At 41.3% G+C, this 15,720-nt stretch overlaps 1 protein-coding gene across 1 annotated transcript; it reads right to left on the minus strand.

Annotated features, from left to right (window-relative positions):
• Positions 1 to 567: 567 nt before the first annotated feature.
• ACTR6 (actin related protein 6) lies at positions 568 to 11,923 on the minus strand. The gene is given in 15 exon segments (XM_055808775.1): positions 568 to 772; positions 2,127 to 2,256; positions 3,048 to 3,186; positions 4,109 to 4,280; positions 4,954 to 5,032; positions 5,220 to 5,233; positions 5,235 to 5,319; positions 5,994 to 6,049; positions 6,141 to 6,277; positions 7,101 to 7,224; positions 9,204 to 9,272; positions 11,028 to 11,089; positions 11,092 to 11,134; positions 11,136 to 11,145; positions 11,705 to 11,923. Coding segments are annotated over 14 exon segments (1,188 nt in total). The 5' UTR covers positions 11,773 to 11,923; the 3' UTR covers positions 568 to 772.
• Positions 11,924 to 15,720: the final 3,797 nt, after the last annotated feature.

Raw genomic sequence — 15,720 nt, forward strand, 5'->3', positions numbered from 1 at the left:
TCATTCCCATTTATGATTTCTAGCATACAGCTATCAAATTAATTGCCAATATGAATTTGTATTTGAAGTACAACATTTCCAGAGTGAAGTTTACTCTAGCGCTACTTTCCAGTGCAGTCTTAACAAAATAAAAATGATGCCACCTTCAAAGGAAGGAGGGCTTGTATTCAAACATAAATATTCATGTTTGCCTCTACAAAGGACGAGGTTACTTGTTGCTTTTATAGGAACAATGTGCATATTCCCTTATTTTAGGTCCCAACTAAAGCATGCTGACAATATTGTGAAGCAGTTATTTAAAAAACTAGATGTCAGACACAAGAGCCTTTACATGTGGCTATTAAAATAACAGTGTATTAGACTTATTCAGGTCCTGTATTTTCTTACGGAGTAACACAACAGCTGTATCCAGGAATTTGTAGGCAGTGTTCTGATGCATTAATATCCCAGCTGCCTCCTGTGTGGCTCATGTAGCTATTAATGGGAGGAGCAGGGTACCTCTTCCATTCCTTTCAGCAGGTTAGACTAGAGGAAAGCCACCATGACCTGGCAGTCCAAAGTTTAAAAAAAAAAAAAAAAAAAGTCAAGAAGAAAGATCATCCCAGGAAACTTTTTAACGGGGACAGCTCCTCATCAAGATCTCCCATTCTCTGGGGTGTTGGCTTCTCTTCTATGTTACCCTTATGCTGAGACCTCTGTGTAGCAACGGGAGCAGCTCATGAGAATCTGTAATGTTGATCAGAACAATGTGGATCCAACTCCAGGTGCTCATCTGAAGTAGAAAAGAAATGGAAGCCAGAGATGAAGGAATCTCTATCTTAATGCCATCAGTAAGGCTGGGGCTGGTGGTATGCCTTTGTTTCCCATGTTCACAGCTCTGACCATTCCACTACATCAATTACCCTTTGGTCACACATCATCACAAAGAACAATTTTTCAGAAGGCCGTAATTATCTGTTGTGATTCCAAGTGCCCTGCTCTGGAGCTTGCCAAGGACCACTAAAGGGACATGAAATCTAGTGAAGCTTCTGCTTAATCCCTGACAAGAGAGGGCAGACAAGAGAGGGAATATGAGATTTCAGCTGAGAATAGGATATTCCTTTGCAAATTGGAGACCACTGAGTGTCACCAGCCCTACTAAAAGGGTGATACCCCTGTGGCCACAAGCTGCATCAGGTCAAAATCAGTGTCAGCATCTAGGCCTCCATTATCTCCATCCCAGCAACCAAGCAAGCCAGGTGGGGCACCCCATACTAGCACAGCCCTCTGAGGCTTCTATCTGGCCAGGAGCATGTACTGTCGCTCTTTCCGTGCCTGCATGCAGTGCTGCACAGACTGATGGCACAGTAACAGAGCTTCTGATGCTACCTTTGCTCTACAAACAGAAATAATAAGCTGGGGCATTTGTGTTTTATCTAGAATGCCTGGATAGGGCCCAGCTGGGATTACCCAGGACACAAGCTGCAACCTTTGTTCACCTCTGACAGCTGCTGACTTCACCTTTTCAGAAAGGTGAGGGAGCATCAGGAAGCTTATTTGCTCAGCCATTGTTTCAAAACAAACAAACAAGAACACACCCTACTAACCCCAAACCCTTTTAAAAAGAAATTGTTCAAATTACTGCCTTCTCAAAGCAGAAGTATACTTTCAATAGCAGCAGTCACATTTCAAGTATACTCCTCTCATGGCTATTCACTAAAATAACCAGAAATAAAACTTAGGTATTCCTTATGAGATGTGTTTAATGTCCATTCAATTGCGTGTGCAAATTAGAATAACATTAGTTTCTGGAGAAAAAAAATACTTGATTTCTTCTCACAATGTATTCATGTCACACCAGTACAAGCATTCAGTATTTTCACTGCCTCATACATTGAGGTTTTCTGCAATAAGAATACAATGAAACTATCAGTAGAAGATGAGAACATAATGAAATTACAATGAACATATATTATTTCATAGTATTAGGTTTGTAAAACTTTATTTTTAAACTCTGAAAATTAAGTTTTTCCCAACCTACTTAAATAGAGGAAAGCTAAAACACAATCCTAACTGAGAGATAACAGTTTGTAGTTCAAACAGTTCCATTCTGAGTAAAACAATGGAATAACAATGTATCAAACTACCTATATATCAAATTTCTCTTCACAGATATTGTGTCCATGTTCTTCATAATCTTCTCTAGTTACTACCATGTCTTCAAAATCATCGTTTTCAGAAATGAGCTTTCCCCCTTCCCAAGAATAAGTAATAGGGCTGAAAAAATAAACAAAGTTATTGTTACTCATCTGTAAATTCATTTAAAATAGAAGCGTGCAGTGATGATTTCTAAGACTTTTATTTAGCCATAACTATTTAAAAATATATTTCTGTTTGCTAAATCAAACCATCCAGCTCCACACAAGTTACAAGACACAAATTCTGAAATTCTGGCAGGGCTAACTGACTTTGCTTTGTTTAGAAAACAAGTGCTTCTTTGGAGGCAGGTGTGGAGAGGGCAGGAAGTGGAGATGTCTTTGCATTTATACTCTGCACAGATAATGATTCTTTAACAACATTTTAAAATACTTTTTAATAATACTCTAAAAAAGTAAACATTTGTTTGGACTTTCAAGATATACTTGTTTGTCTCAGCTGCGTACTCTCTCTCTGCAAAGATGTTACCCCTTTCGAATCCCTGAAGTGGCTCCTTTAATAATGACATGGTAGCATTCAGGTGCTGAAAGTTCTAAGTAAAAGTCTGGATTCTAATCTTGCATATTTATGTATCCACTTAATGACAATAGTGTCTTATTTATCTGTTACTGAAATCATTTACTTATATGCTTTATTAGCCAAAGTACAGGGCAAGCAAGTGGTCTTTAATTTATTTGGTTTGCCTGAAAATACACTGATTTAAAACATTCTTTTTTTGTACAATTTTGGTTCACTTCCTATTTAAATTAACTCCTTTACTCAATCTGTCTTTTTAATAAGGAAAAGAAATACTACTTTATAGTTTGTTCTGCTAGAAGGACAAAAGTTGTTCTGTACAGTTTAGAACTTACTTTTCAGGAAGAACAACAGAAACATCATAATCAGTTGGAGTAAGACATCGAACTTCAGAATAAACCCGATCTCTGAAGCCTGGAAAAAGGGTGTTTCCTCCAGTCAGAACTATGTTTTTGAAGAAATGAGGCTGCATTTCTGTAAAATATGTAAGTAAATCTGTAGTTAGAGACTGAATATATATTTAAAGACTAAAAGTTTTTTTCCCCAAATTTGTTATGAATTGGAACAGAAGTAATAAATATGCATAGAAGGATTTCATGATCATCTAATGGTCACATCAGTTAAATAGCTTTACTGAGAAACACAAGAAAGCGACCAGTCACCCTCTGTTCTTTGTGATTTTTAGAATCTGGCTTCGAAAACTACTGTTTTCTGATGTTGTCTATTAACGTTCATGTCTGCCAACACAATGCCCCTTTCAAAAGGGATTTTAGATGATACATTTTTTTTAAGAGTACAAAATAGCCTCAATACTGCCATACTTATGTGGTATCATAAAACCTATGAAAGTCATCTTTGTAGTAATAACATTAATTACATGTACATCATCTATAAAATGAAAGCTTTAGTATTACTTCTGACAAACAGCAGTCAGAAATGTTTTATACTTTGATGCTTAAATTACTGAGTTTGGTCAGTTTCATTTTTCTCATCAGTTTGATTTTTCTCTTCAGTGAAGAAAGATACTTTAAAACACAAAACTTATTTCAAGTATATCCCATCATCAGTGTCAAAGACAGATAGGTCACATTAGAAAAGGATGTTAAGAAGAATTTAGTCTACAATGATTATCTGAAACGAGTAGAAACCAATCAATGAATCACCACAAAACTGCATTTACCTAACAGAGAATCTCGTAGACAATCAGTTCTACAGTATATGACACAAACCAGAAGACGGAACAGTTCACAACTACTTAGTAACTGGCATATTTAGAGTACTAGCTTCTTAAGACGCTCTGGATGCTTAAAAAAACCAAAACCAACAAAACATACCAAACCAAACCAACACAACTCCACCAACCCCGCCTACTTTTCAAAATATTTGTAGTTTGTACCTTCAGGTAAATTCTGAATAGAATAAACAATGGCTTCAGGAATTCCCATCTCTTGAATACCAATATCCGAAGGATGGAAGAGTATTTCTGGAACTGCAAATCTTTCGTTTGTTAGACGAAGTATTTGTTCGCCAGTCTTGTATTTTCCACTTAACACCATCTCTTCCCTTGGCTAAATTAAAGACATGAATAGTAGCCACTGCTAAGAAAAGAAATCACATCCTACAGTATTCAGCTAATCTTTTTCATGTACTGCAGAGGTAGGCAGCATATTCTACATTAAGTCACATTATCAACAAACTTTTAAGAATAATATGTACTCTGGTATTAAATCTGAAGTGACTTTGCTCTTATCAACTGCAGTTTTGCCTGAAGCAAAACAAAATAGGTATGCATGAGAGTGGCCTTAAAATACTGGGACTGCTTTTGAAACTATGGCCAGCTCAGTAAATGAGATAAAATTGTGACATTGTCTTCATTGATATGAAGACTTTTCAGGCTCTTCTACAACCTGACTTTGAACCTTCTACTTATTCGGGTATTTAAATATCAAATCCCACTAACTGAAAAACCCCAACAATAATGATATGGATAGGTTGTTTGACAGAGTACATGCATAGAAAGCTACAAGTATTAATTAATAGAAACATAAAATGCTATGCTGGAAAAATAGTATTTAATTTTAATCTCAACTTCCATATAGAAGACTTTACCAATTAATTGCAGATCACAGAAAGATGTTACAATACAGCATTAGAAAAAAGAAATTCTTGTTAATGTCTCTACTAGGACTCGTGCAGGGGAACAGGGTCCGAAAAATACTTCAAAAACCATACTACCATTACCTTACAAAATCCTTTTTTGATTGTGCTGAAGTCTGCAAAACATAATCTACCATTACAGTATTTTTCCTCTCCTTTCAATCTGAAAGAGAAGAATGTAAAATACCACAGAATAAGGAACAAGTTCTAAATTCAACTATTTTATACTGAAAAGACTTCCTTTGACTTAACTCGGCAAATTTTCTGACTAAGAGTATAGTTTTATTTGGTCATACAAATGGATTATTCAGAAGGACAACCCTCTGACGTTGATACCATTATGTACGTACTTGGCAATGTCCATTGTCCTTGTAAAAGTCTTGAGAAACGTAACACACATCTTCTTTCACTTGATTAATTACATGCGTTTCATCCATAACGTGTAGCTGCCTGTGAAAAATGAAAAAAAACCTAGAAGTTTGAGAATAATTAAGTCTTAGATAATTGACTACCTGTCAATTTTCCACTGGAGATGAGCAACCATAGTTTTCAAATCAGAGAAAAGCTACTGTCACAATATCTAAAACTTGTATTCAATTTACAAAAGCATTCCTGCCTAATGGAGTTTAGTATTTTCCTATTTCACAGTTCAATAATACAAACATCTACCTGCATTTGCCCCCTGTCTTTGTAACAAGTATAGCCATAATCCTGCAATTAGCTTTACTAGCCAAGACCTTTACCTAGATAAAGTGCCAAGCTAAAGGATCCTAACAAAAAGTTGATCATATTGAATTTTATTTTTTGTACTGATGGAATCAGTTAGTAAACTGATTGATGATCTACTCAGACATCTCAGAAAGTATGTAAGGACTTGTATATTGTGAGCACACAGGTAACCTCAGCAACTTCAAAAGTGCTGGCACTTTAAAAACCGTAACAGCCTAGTTCTTCAAAGAGTTTAAGCTCATCTTAATTCATCTTGATCTTAAGCTTAAAATGGTAGCTAACAGATTATAACAAACAGCATTTTAATCTAAAATTCACAGAAACAGTAAGAATATCCCCACAAACTTCTAGCTCATTTCATATCAGGTCTCAAGATGATGATCAGCATGCTTTACCTGTAAGAGATTATCTCCTTTAGATGGTTGGTTAAGAGTTTCCTCCAACGTAAATCCTACAGAAAAGGGACCAACAGAAGGAATTCTGTCATTATTAACTTTGGCGCATAGCAAACAATTCTTCTTGAAATACAAGCTGCAGTTTACCTGATGATTGCTTCCTTCTTCTTTTTGACTTCTACAATAAGGTACAATGTGTGTAAAAGAGTATCCACTATCCACAATGATACAACATAGCTCAGATGGATTATCCCGGAAATACCTGTGCGCACTAAGAGCTCCAGCTGAAATACAGAAAAATTTCATTCAATTTTTACATGAATATACACTTTTAGAATTTACATCGAATTGAAAATGTACTTGCTACATATATCAAATGCCTTTCAACAGACTTCCAAGAGTGCAATACCATAACACTACAGCCAACACATGAACTAATTCTGACAGCAGACAAAATTAAGTCTCATATATGCCCCCATTTCTTCTTTTTTCAATAATTTCAGTCCATGTTCAGTTTCTTTTCCTAATGTCCAAGCAGACTGATCACACCAATACTTATCAAACCTATCTAAAAGACTATCCCATGTCCAGGTATCTTTCAGAAGGGCTCTGATGTTATTTACACATTCCCTGTAAGATACATTTCATGATTGTAATGCTGCATTTTATTTGCTAATACAAACCCAAACCAAACCAAAGACCACTCCCACTCCCCCCCCCCCCCCCAAAAAAAAAAAAAAAAGGAAAGCTATTAAAGGCTTCATACAAGTTTTTGGTAGACTTTCTCAAATGCTATCCTGTTTCAAATCTGTTATCTCTGCCATCCTGACTCTCCTTAAATTTCCCACTCTCACAAAAGTAATATAAGCGTATAGCTGGAATTTCTAAAAAAAAAAAAAAAAAAAAAAAAAAAAAAAAAATTTAATCCAGTTTGAGTACACATAGCAGGCATATTACTCAAGGACCAGGAAGGAAATGAAGTAATTTCTTTACTATCTTTATATATACATGTGTGTGCATATACAGGCATGCACACAAGCATGCTTATTTATTTACAAGGTTAACTTTCAAAATACATAAATGTAAACTAATAGGAGACAGACTCACCATTTACTCTAAGAACTGCCTGAAACTGATATTCTTCAAATAGAATTTCATTCATGGATTCTTGTATTGAACTGAAGTTAAAATATGGTTCAGTAATAATAATATTGGTATCTACAAAATCCACCTAAGAAAATACATTAAGATTGTCATTACACAAAACTTAGAAATTAATACTTCATTACCATATTTTGCAGAAGTTGAAGATCATGTAAATTTGAAGACATCATCACCACTTGCCATATGTTCATAGAAGCTAGGCTTAGAAAGTTCTAGGGTTTTTTTAAAGACTTAATAAACAGTGATGCAACTTTATGAAATTAATGAGTAAAAACATGAAAGAAGGGAACACCTTCATATATATTCAGCTCCTGCTACCATCCTTACAAGTAGTAATCCAACTTTGTAAAGAGATACCCTTAAAGGAACATTACAATACTAATGTAAAATACCTTACACTAATCGTGTCAACTACAGAAGATAAGTCTCTTCTTACAGCTCAACACTTGCATCACAAAATCACTTATATAATAACAAAAGATGAAGTCCTGCACAAAGTTGAATCAATAATAAAAACTTCCAGTGACCTCTCATAATGCCAGCAAAAGATCCTGGACCTTGCACATTTACTGATATCTCCAACTCCTGTAGAGAGGATTTTATAGAGTTACTTCAGTCATAACTAGATATGGCCATAAATGTATTACCAGCTGTATCTTTCTGTAGTCTTCACTCATGTCCTCAAAACCATGACTAAATTGAATCTTGTTCCAAAACTAAAACAAAAGCTAAGTATTAAAAGCCAGCACTGTATATTTTTCCTGTATGGAGACAATATATTTTGAGGTATTACTTTAATTCTCAGTACCATTCTGCCCTCCAAGGTGTTAGAAAAAACAAAATCTTTCAGAGTATATAATACTTCTTTAAAAGAAAAAATAAATGGGAAGCCTTACTACACTTCCTGTGCTAAATCTAGTTTGTGTGATAAATTAAAAAAATTAAGTATCAGATATTTATACATTTGTCAAGGTTTAACACCTCAGCTGGTAACTAAGTACCATGCAGCCACTCGCTCCGCCTCCCCCCTCACCCAGAGGCATGGGGAGAAGAATCAGAAAGGAATGTAAAAACTCAAAGGTTGAGGTAAAAACAATTTAATATTTGAAATTAAAGAAACAAAAAGAACAATAATAATAATAACAGCAGTAATGATTATAATGAAAAGGAGGGAGAAGAGGTGAGGAATTAAATCCAAAGGGAAGGGGAGAAAAGAAAGCAAGTGATGCACAATGCAACTGCTCACCACCCACTGACCGATGTCCAGCCAGTCCCTGAGCAATGAAGAGCAGGCCCCAGCCAACCCCCTGGTTTATATACCAAGCATGATGTCCCCACAGTATGGAACAGCTCTTTGGCTAGTTCAGGCCAGCTGTCCTGACTGTGTCCCCACACCCCCCATTTCTTGTGCCACTCCAGCTTGTGGCTGGCAGGGCCTGGGAAACTAAAAAGTCCTTGACTTAGTGTAAACATTACCCAGCAACAACTAAAACCATCAGTGTGCCACCAGCATTGTTCTCACACCAAATAAAACCACAGCACTGCACCAGCTACTAAGAAGAAAATTAACTCTGTCCTGGCCAAAACCAGGACAACATTCAATTTATTCATCGGTAGAAAATGGTTTGCCAAAGAGGGTTATTTAATGAGTATGTCTTTTGGCCTACTGATGTAGCTCATCACTCTTTCACATAAACAGTTTCTTGATCTCTACACCACATTGTACCTGTCTATAATTATTATTATTTTTCAAACTTGAACTCTTAATAATATCGATATGAATTTCTTAACATATGTGAACTGAACTCGATATGAATACACAGAAGACTAAAAAAAATTACATTTTTTAAACTCATACACCAGAGATCAAAGCAAAAATTTTCTTCAGTTAGCAAAAAAATAAAACCTGTCATATCTAATTGAAGGCCCTTTCAAAGAGAACAGTAAGCTCACCAGCTCTATTTAATATTTGGATGTACTTAATGTTAATTCCACTAGACAGTATTTAACCTACACAAAATCTGTAATTACAAAAAAGGCTTTTACCTGATACATTTCTTTTCCAAAAAGATAATCCCAAACCTGTCTCTGGACATCCCAGTTCACCAAGTAACCCTGTAGAAATTTACAAAAATATACACTGTTTAGAAAATAAAGTGATACTTAAAAAACATATTACTAGAAATCAAGAAATGTCAACGGATTAATAGGCTGGCAAAACAAAAAAATCTGAATGTCTAAATTCACATTTCTATGCTAAGGAGTAAATGTTACATAGGATAATGAATGTTACAAATATTCCCCATCAATCTGTTAATTACTACACTATAAAAACAATGCAAATTTGTTTCCTATATACATTATTCTCTTTGACAGAAGCCTGACTGAGGTTTGACCTCAGTGCTGGGGAAGGTTATGAAGCAGATGATCCTAAGTGCCACCACATAGCACGTATGGGACAACCAGGTGATCGATCCTTATCAGCATGGGTTTATGAAAGGCAGGTCCTGCTTGACTAACTGATCTTCTGTGACAAGGTGACCTGCTTAGTGGATGAGGGAAAGGCTGTGGATGTTGTCTACCTGACTTTAGTAAAGCCCTTAACGCCATTTCCCACAGCATTCTCCTGGAGAAACTGGCTGCTCGTAGCTTGGACAAGCGTACTCTTTGCTGGGTCAAAAACTGGCTGGACGGCCGAGCCCAGAGAGTGGTGGTAAATGGAGTTTCCATCCAGCTGGTGGCCAGTCACAAGTGGTGTTCTCAGTGGTTCAGTACTGGGGCCAGCTCTGTTCAGGATCTTTATCAATGATCTGATGAGGGGATCGAGTGCACCCTCAGTAAGATTGCAGACAGCACCAAGTTGAGGGGGGATGTTGATCTGCTTGAGGGTAGGAAGGCCTACAGAAAGATCTGGACAGGCTGGACTGATGGGCCGGGGCCAGTTGTGTAAGTTCAATATGGCTGAGTGCCAGGTCCTGCACCTGGGTCACAACAACCCCAGGCAACGCTACGACTGGGGGCAGAGTGGCTGGAAAGCTGCCTGGGGAAAAAGGACCTGGGGGTGCTGGTTGGTGCGGGTTGAATATGAGCCCACGGTGTGCCCAGGTGGCCAAGGCGGCCAACAGCATCCTGGCTTGTATGAGAAGCAGTGTGGCCAGCAGGACCAGGGAAGGCATTCGTCCCCCTGTACTACGGCACTGGTGAGGCTGCCCCTCAAATAGCGTGCTCAGTTTTGGGCCCTTCACTCCAAGAAAGACACTGAGGTGCTGGAACGTGTCCGCAGCAGGGCAGTGAAGCTGGTGAAGGGTCTAGAGAACAAGTCCTAATAGGAGCAGCTGAAGGAGCTGCGGTTGTTTAGCCTGGAGGAAAAGGAGGCTCAGGGGGGACCTTGCTGCTCTCCACAGTTCCCTGAATGGAGTTGCAGTGAGGTGGGCGTTGGTGCCTTCTCTCAAGTACCGAGTGACAGGGCAAGAGGAAATGGCCTCACGTGGCACCAGGGGAGCTTTAGATGGGCCTATATGAGAAAAGTTTCTTCACTGAAAGTGTTTTTAAGCACTGGAACAGGCTGCCCAGGGAAGCGGTTGAGTCAGCATCCCTGGAGGTATTTGGAAGACGTGTAGATGTGGCACTGAGAGACATGGTTTAGTGGTGGACTTGGCAGTGCTGGGTAATAGTTGGACATAATGATCTTAAAGGTCTTTTGCAACCTAAATGATTCTGTGATTCTGTAATTGTTAAACTTCACACTGCTGAATGTGATTCTTGTAAGATACACATATAACTTTGCAGTTGGGGCGCAGCGTGTGAAAACCATTCCTTAAAACAATTTACATTTGGCTATCATATTAAACTCAGCATATCTTACTTACATTTCTGGAAAGGGAGAATATAAAAAAGACCAGAGGGATCTTTAATTTCATCCAGTTGATTTGCGTAAAGGTTTTCAAGCGTGCAGTCTTTGACCTGAACTGACAGTTGAGGAATAACGCTGGAAAAGATTGAGAAGTTTCCTATTCATCATGAGACAAGACACTACTTTCCACGAGCAGCACACCTTCCGTAACTTTTCCTGCCGTGCTCGGTTATAAACAACCCCATTTACTGGGGTCAGTTTTTGGGGACCATCTCCCCACTGACACCGCCGCGCAGGTAAGACACCACTGGGGAAAATCAAACACCCGGCCCCGCACTGAGCCCCCGCCGCCCCCCGCCGCCCCGCACCACGAGGTGAGCGCCCGGCGCCCCCACCGCGTCCCAGCCCCCTCCCCCGAGCCGAGCCGCCGCCGCGGGCGGAGGGGGACGAGCGACCGTCCCGCCGGGCCGGCTAGCGCGCGCTGCAGGGGCGGGGGGCTGGGCCGGGCCTCTTCCGCCGCAAGTGCGCGCGCGCTGCCGGCCCGGTCGCCGGCGAGGGGCCGAGGGAGAGGAGGGGCGGCCCGGCGGGCCGGGCCGGGCCGGGCCCGGCCGAGGCGGGGCGGCGGGTGTGCCGGGGGCGCTGGCGCAGCGATACGGGGCCGCCCGCCCCGCTCCGCCCCCCCCCAGGCCCTCACCTGACGTTCGCGTGGCTGTAGCCGATCTTGGCGTTGTAGGCGCCGTTATCCAGCACCAGCGTCGCCATGTTCCCCACGGCGCCACGGCCGCCGCCGTCCCAGTATTGATCCGCCACCGCCGTGGGTCTCTATGGTTACCATAGAGTGGAGGAGCAGCGCGCCCGCGTGGCTTGATGGGACGCAGGAGTGCCGCGGCACCGCTTCCGGCTGCGCGCGCCCGCGCTCACGTGGCTGGTGACGCTGCCGGGCCGCGCAGGCTATTGGTCGAGCGGCACCCGGAAGCTCTCGGCAAAGGCTCGGGCAGGGGAGGCGGTGCTGCCGTTCTCCGCGGTCCCCGCGTACCCGCCCCTTCCTCGCCGGGGCCGCGCCGCCGCCGGTCACGCCCAGCGCTGCGGGGGCAGTAGCGAGGGGGGGTGGCGGCGGGGCCGCCCTCCCGGCCGCAGCACAGCGGGCACGGGGCCGTTAACGCCAGAGCCCGGGGCGGGGAGCGCGTATGAGGTTGGGGAGGCGGCGGCGGGGGCGCCCGGCCCTCGGATGGCAGCGGGGGGGCGCCGCGCGTGTCCCGGGCAGTTCAGTGCAGCCGCTGCCGTCGTGCGGGAGCCCGGCGCACCGGGCGGGGACGCGATGAATGGAAACCGCTTCGCGTGAGGGCTGAGCGTGCGGCCGCCCGCCTTCGCTGCGTGAGGCCGTTAGTAGATGAAAGGGAAAAGACTCTTATTCCAGCATCACCGTTATACTGTTGTTCTAAGTGTGCCGTAACTAGCATTCTTTAAATAGTATAAACCCCAGTGTTATTGCTGTTTGCTGTCGCTGAGTGGCTTTTACTGAAGTCTGTCAAATACCATGCACTTTTATAGAGTCACAGAACTGCAGAAGAGCCTAGGCTGCTGGAAGGGACCTCAACAGATTATCTGGCCCAACCTTCCATGGGAAAGGGACCCAAGATGAGATGATCTGCCACCCTGTCCAACTCTGTCTTGAAAACCTCCGGTTATGGGGGCTCCACCATAACCCTGGGGAGGTTGTTGCAGTGATTTGATTCTTCTTGGTGTAAATAAGTTCCTTGTATCAAGATGAAACCCATCCTGGTGCAACTTCTGCTTGTTGCCCTTTGTCTTCTCCTTGTGAAGACACTGCCCACATCCTCTTCGTAGCCACATTTCAAGAGCTGGAATACTGTGATAAGGTTACCCCCAAAGCCTTCTCTTCTCCAGGGAGAACAGACCTAACTCCTTCAGTCTTTCTTCACAGGGCACATTCTCCAGCCCTTTGATCATCTTCACGGTCTTCATTTGGACCCTCTCCAGTCTGTCCACGTTTTTTTGAATTGTGGGGACCAGAACTGGACACGCTACTCCAGGTGTGGCCTGACAAGTGCTGAGCAGGTTGGGATGGTCACATCTCTGTCCCTGCCAGTAATGCCCCTGCAGATGGAGCCCAGGATCCGATTTGCCTTCATTGCTGCAGGCGCACTGCTGACTCCTGTTGGGCTTGCTGTCCGCTAGCACCCCCAGGTCCCTTTCACCAAGACCACCACACATCCTAGCCCACACTGGGCTCTTTGGGTATGTCCGTCTCAGGTGCAGGATCTTGCACTTGTCTTTATGATTAATTTTGCTTCATATATATGTATTTTGCTTACCATCACTAGTATGTTTGTTGTTAACCAATAAACTAGAAAGTGCATTACAGTTTTGTATCTGTAGGTAATTGGCTTTCCTGGAAATATCAGAACTTAAAAATAACTACTACTGTATATGATGACTCTTTACCCTAACAAGCATCAAATGTCTTCCTATGAGCCAGGCTGTTCAGCAGAACACACAGCAATCTGACTTTAGACCAATCCTCTTTACCTGCTTGTCAGTATCTTAAGGACAGCATCCTTAATCCCTGCTCTAGCAGATACATTCTTTGGTTCTTGAGGAGAGGTCACAGGAATTATCAAAAGCCTGTTTTTCCAGTTCAGGAGTTTCTGAATTCTTTTAAAGTACACTGCAAAGTGTTGGTTGCTAGACGAAGAAATCCTACATAGCAATGTTTATAAGTGCAAAGTAGTCAAGAAGGCTACGCCACTCTTTGCAGTTATCATATTAAGGTGACAACTGATGACACTCTTACAAAGTTCTTCAAAAGGGTTGCCTTCCTCTGTTCAGAGCAGGAATTGGTCTTTGGGACTTTGTATCAAACACCATTTTCACAATAGAGGCGGTCTAATTATCATCAACATGCAAGCAGAAATTCCTTTGCTGGCAAACATGCAACTGTGATTTAGAGAATCAGTCCAAAGTCTTAATAAACATTGTCTGGGGCTATCCTGATACTAATTTACATCAGGTTCTAAGAAGATGTGTCAGATACTCTGCTCAAACCAAAGGATAAGCTGGGCTTATCAGATGCTCTTCTAATTCCCTGGGGTGGTGGTGGGGTTGATCTGTGAATTTTTCTCCATTTCTCCATTCAGTGTGCTTTAAGAGATGGGAGAGAACATGAGGTCATGATTCAGATCAGCCCTGCCAGACAGGAATACTTCTGATTTCCAGTTCTGATGTCAGTGAAGAGCCTCTGGACTTTCTTTTTTCTGCCAGAGTTATGCTTGTGGGATGCTTGAAAACACACATCACAGGTCCTGCTTTCCTTGCCCTTCTATTTTCTGCTTGAAGAGAGGCAGATCCATCATGATTATGAACATCGTTTCTCCAAGATATTGGCAGAATTTTTTGTAGTTGAGAAAATTGAACTTAAACCAGGAGTAAACATCTTAGCTTTTTACGCTGCTCATTGCCACTTTATAAATCTCCTTTAAAGAATATAATGAGGTCAGTATTACACAACTGTCAGAATTTTAAATGCCTGGAAAAAGATCAATTGAAAATGTTCATCTCCTGACCTATTTTTTCTGTTACTGCTTCATGTTTCTGACTTAAAGGTCCTTAGGGTTTTGGTTCATTGCATGTAAATTATGCATCTGTTACGTACATGAGAAGCAAAGAAAACATTATCTGATGTCTTTCCTCTGCAGCTCTAGACTATATTGTATAGCTGGGAAGGCATCATTCATAGAGAGGTCACACCTGAAAACCTTGTTAGTTTTAGAATTGTTATTTTTTTTCTTTTCCCAATTAATACTACAGTTTAGGGTATTTGGTTACCAGTAGTGAAATTCTTCAAGATACCTTTTATGAATGAGGGACCCCTCAGAGAAAGGGGTTACTGGATGAAAAAAGCCAATACAAGATATTTGGGTTTTTAACTGAGTTTTGAAATGTATTTATTTTTTAACTGAGAATGCTTTTTAACTAGCATAAGAAGCTATTATCTCAAAATTAAAATAACTTGTAGGCTTCATACTTGCCACAGATACCCAGTGACATGTAAGCACCGGGGGCACAACCTATTTTACAAGTCTGTGCGTTGGAGTAATTGATGAGAAATTAATGTTAAGGGAAAATACATGTATTTTCGTATGAAATTATTGCCACATCATTATATGTTTCTGTCAGTATGCTTAACTTTTTTTTTTTTTTTTCTGGCCTTGTTCCGTTTATGTGGTGCTGTAGGAGCAGCAGGCATCCTGGCTTTCAGCTGGGCCGACATCAGGCTGTATGAGCACCTCTTCCACCTTCCTCTGGAGGAGTAGAAGGCAGTGTCTACTTCATTGCTTCTGTGCTTGCTGGGTGTATCATTTTGGAATGATTTTGAGGACCCCAGGTAGAAGCAAATTTGAGGATTGCTTTTTGTAGCTGGCAATTAATATTAACTATAAAACAGAGGTATAAAAGGATAAACTTCTCACTTGGCTAATCAAGGTGAACGTATACAAGAGCTAGAGTAACAGAGTTATCTGGAAAACTAAAGCAACTCTAAATATCTCTCCTGTTTATCACCTCTGCAGGTCACTCGGGAAGAGCCGGGCGTGCAGGTGTTAATGGCACCTGCGGAGCTAACAGCACTTTATCAAAGAGGAATTCTTGCTAGGTAGGAGAACCAGGTGGGTTTTTTGTTACTCGTAACGC

The sequence above is a fragment of the Falco peregrinus genome, chromosome 6 (genome assembly GCF_023634155.1).
Source record: "Falco peregrinus isolate bFalPer1 chromosome 6, bFalPer1.pri, whole genome shotgun sequence".
In the NCBI taxonomy this organism is placed as follows: Eukaryota; Metazoa; Chordata; class Aves; order Falconiformes; family Falconidae; genus Falco; species Falco peregrinus.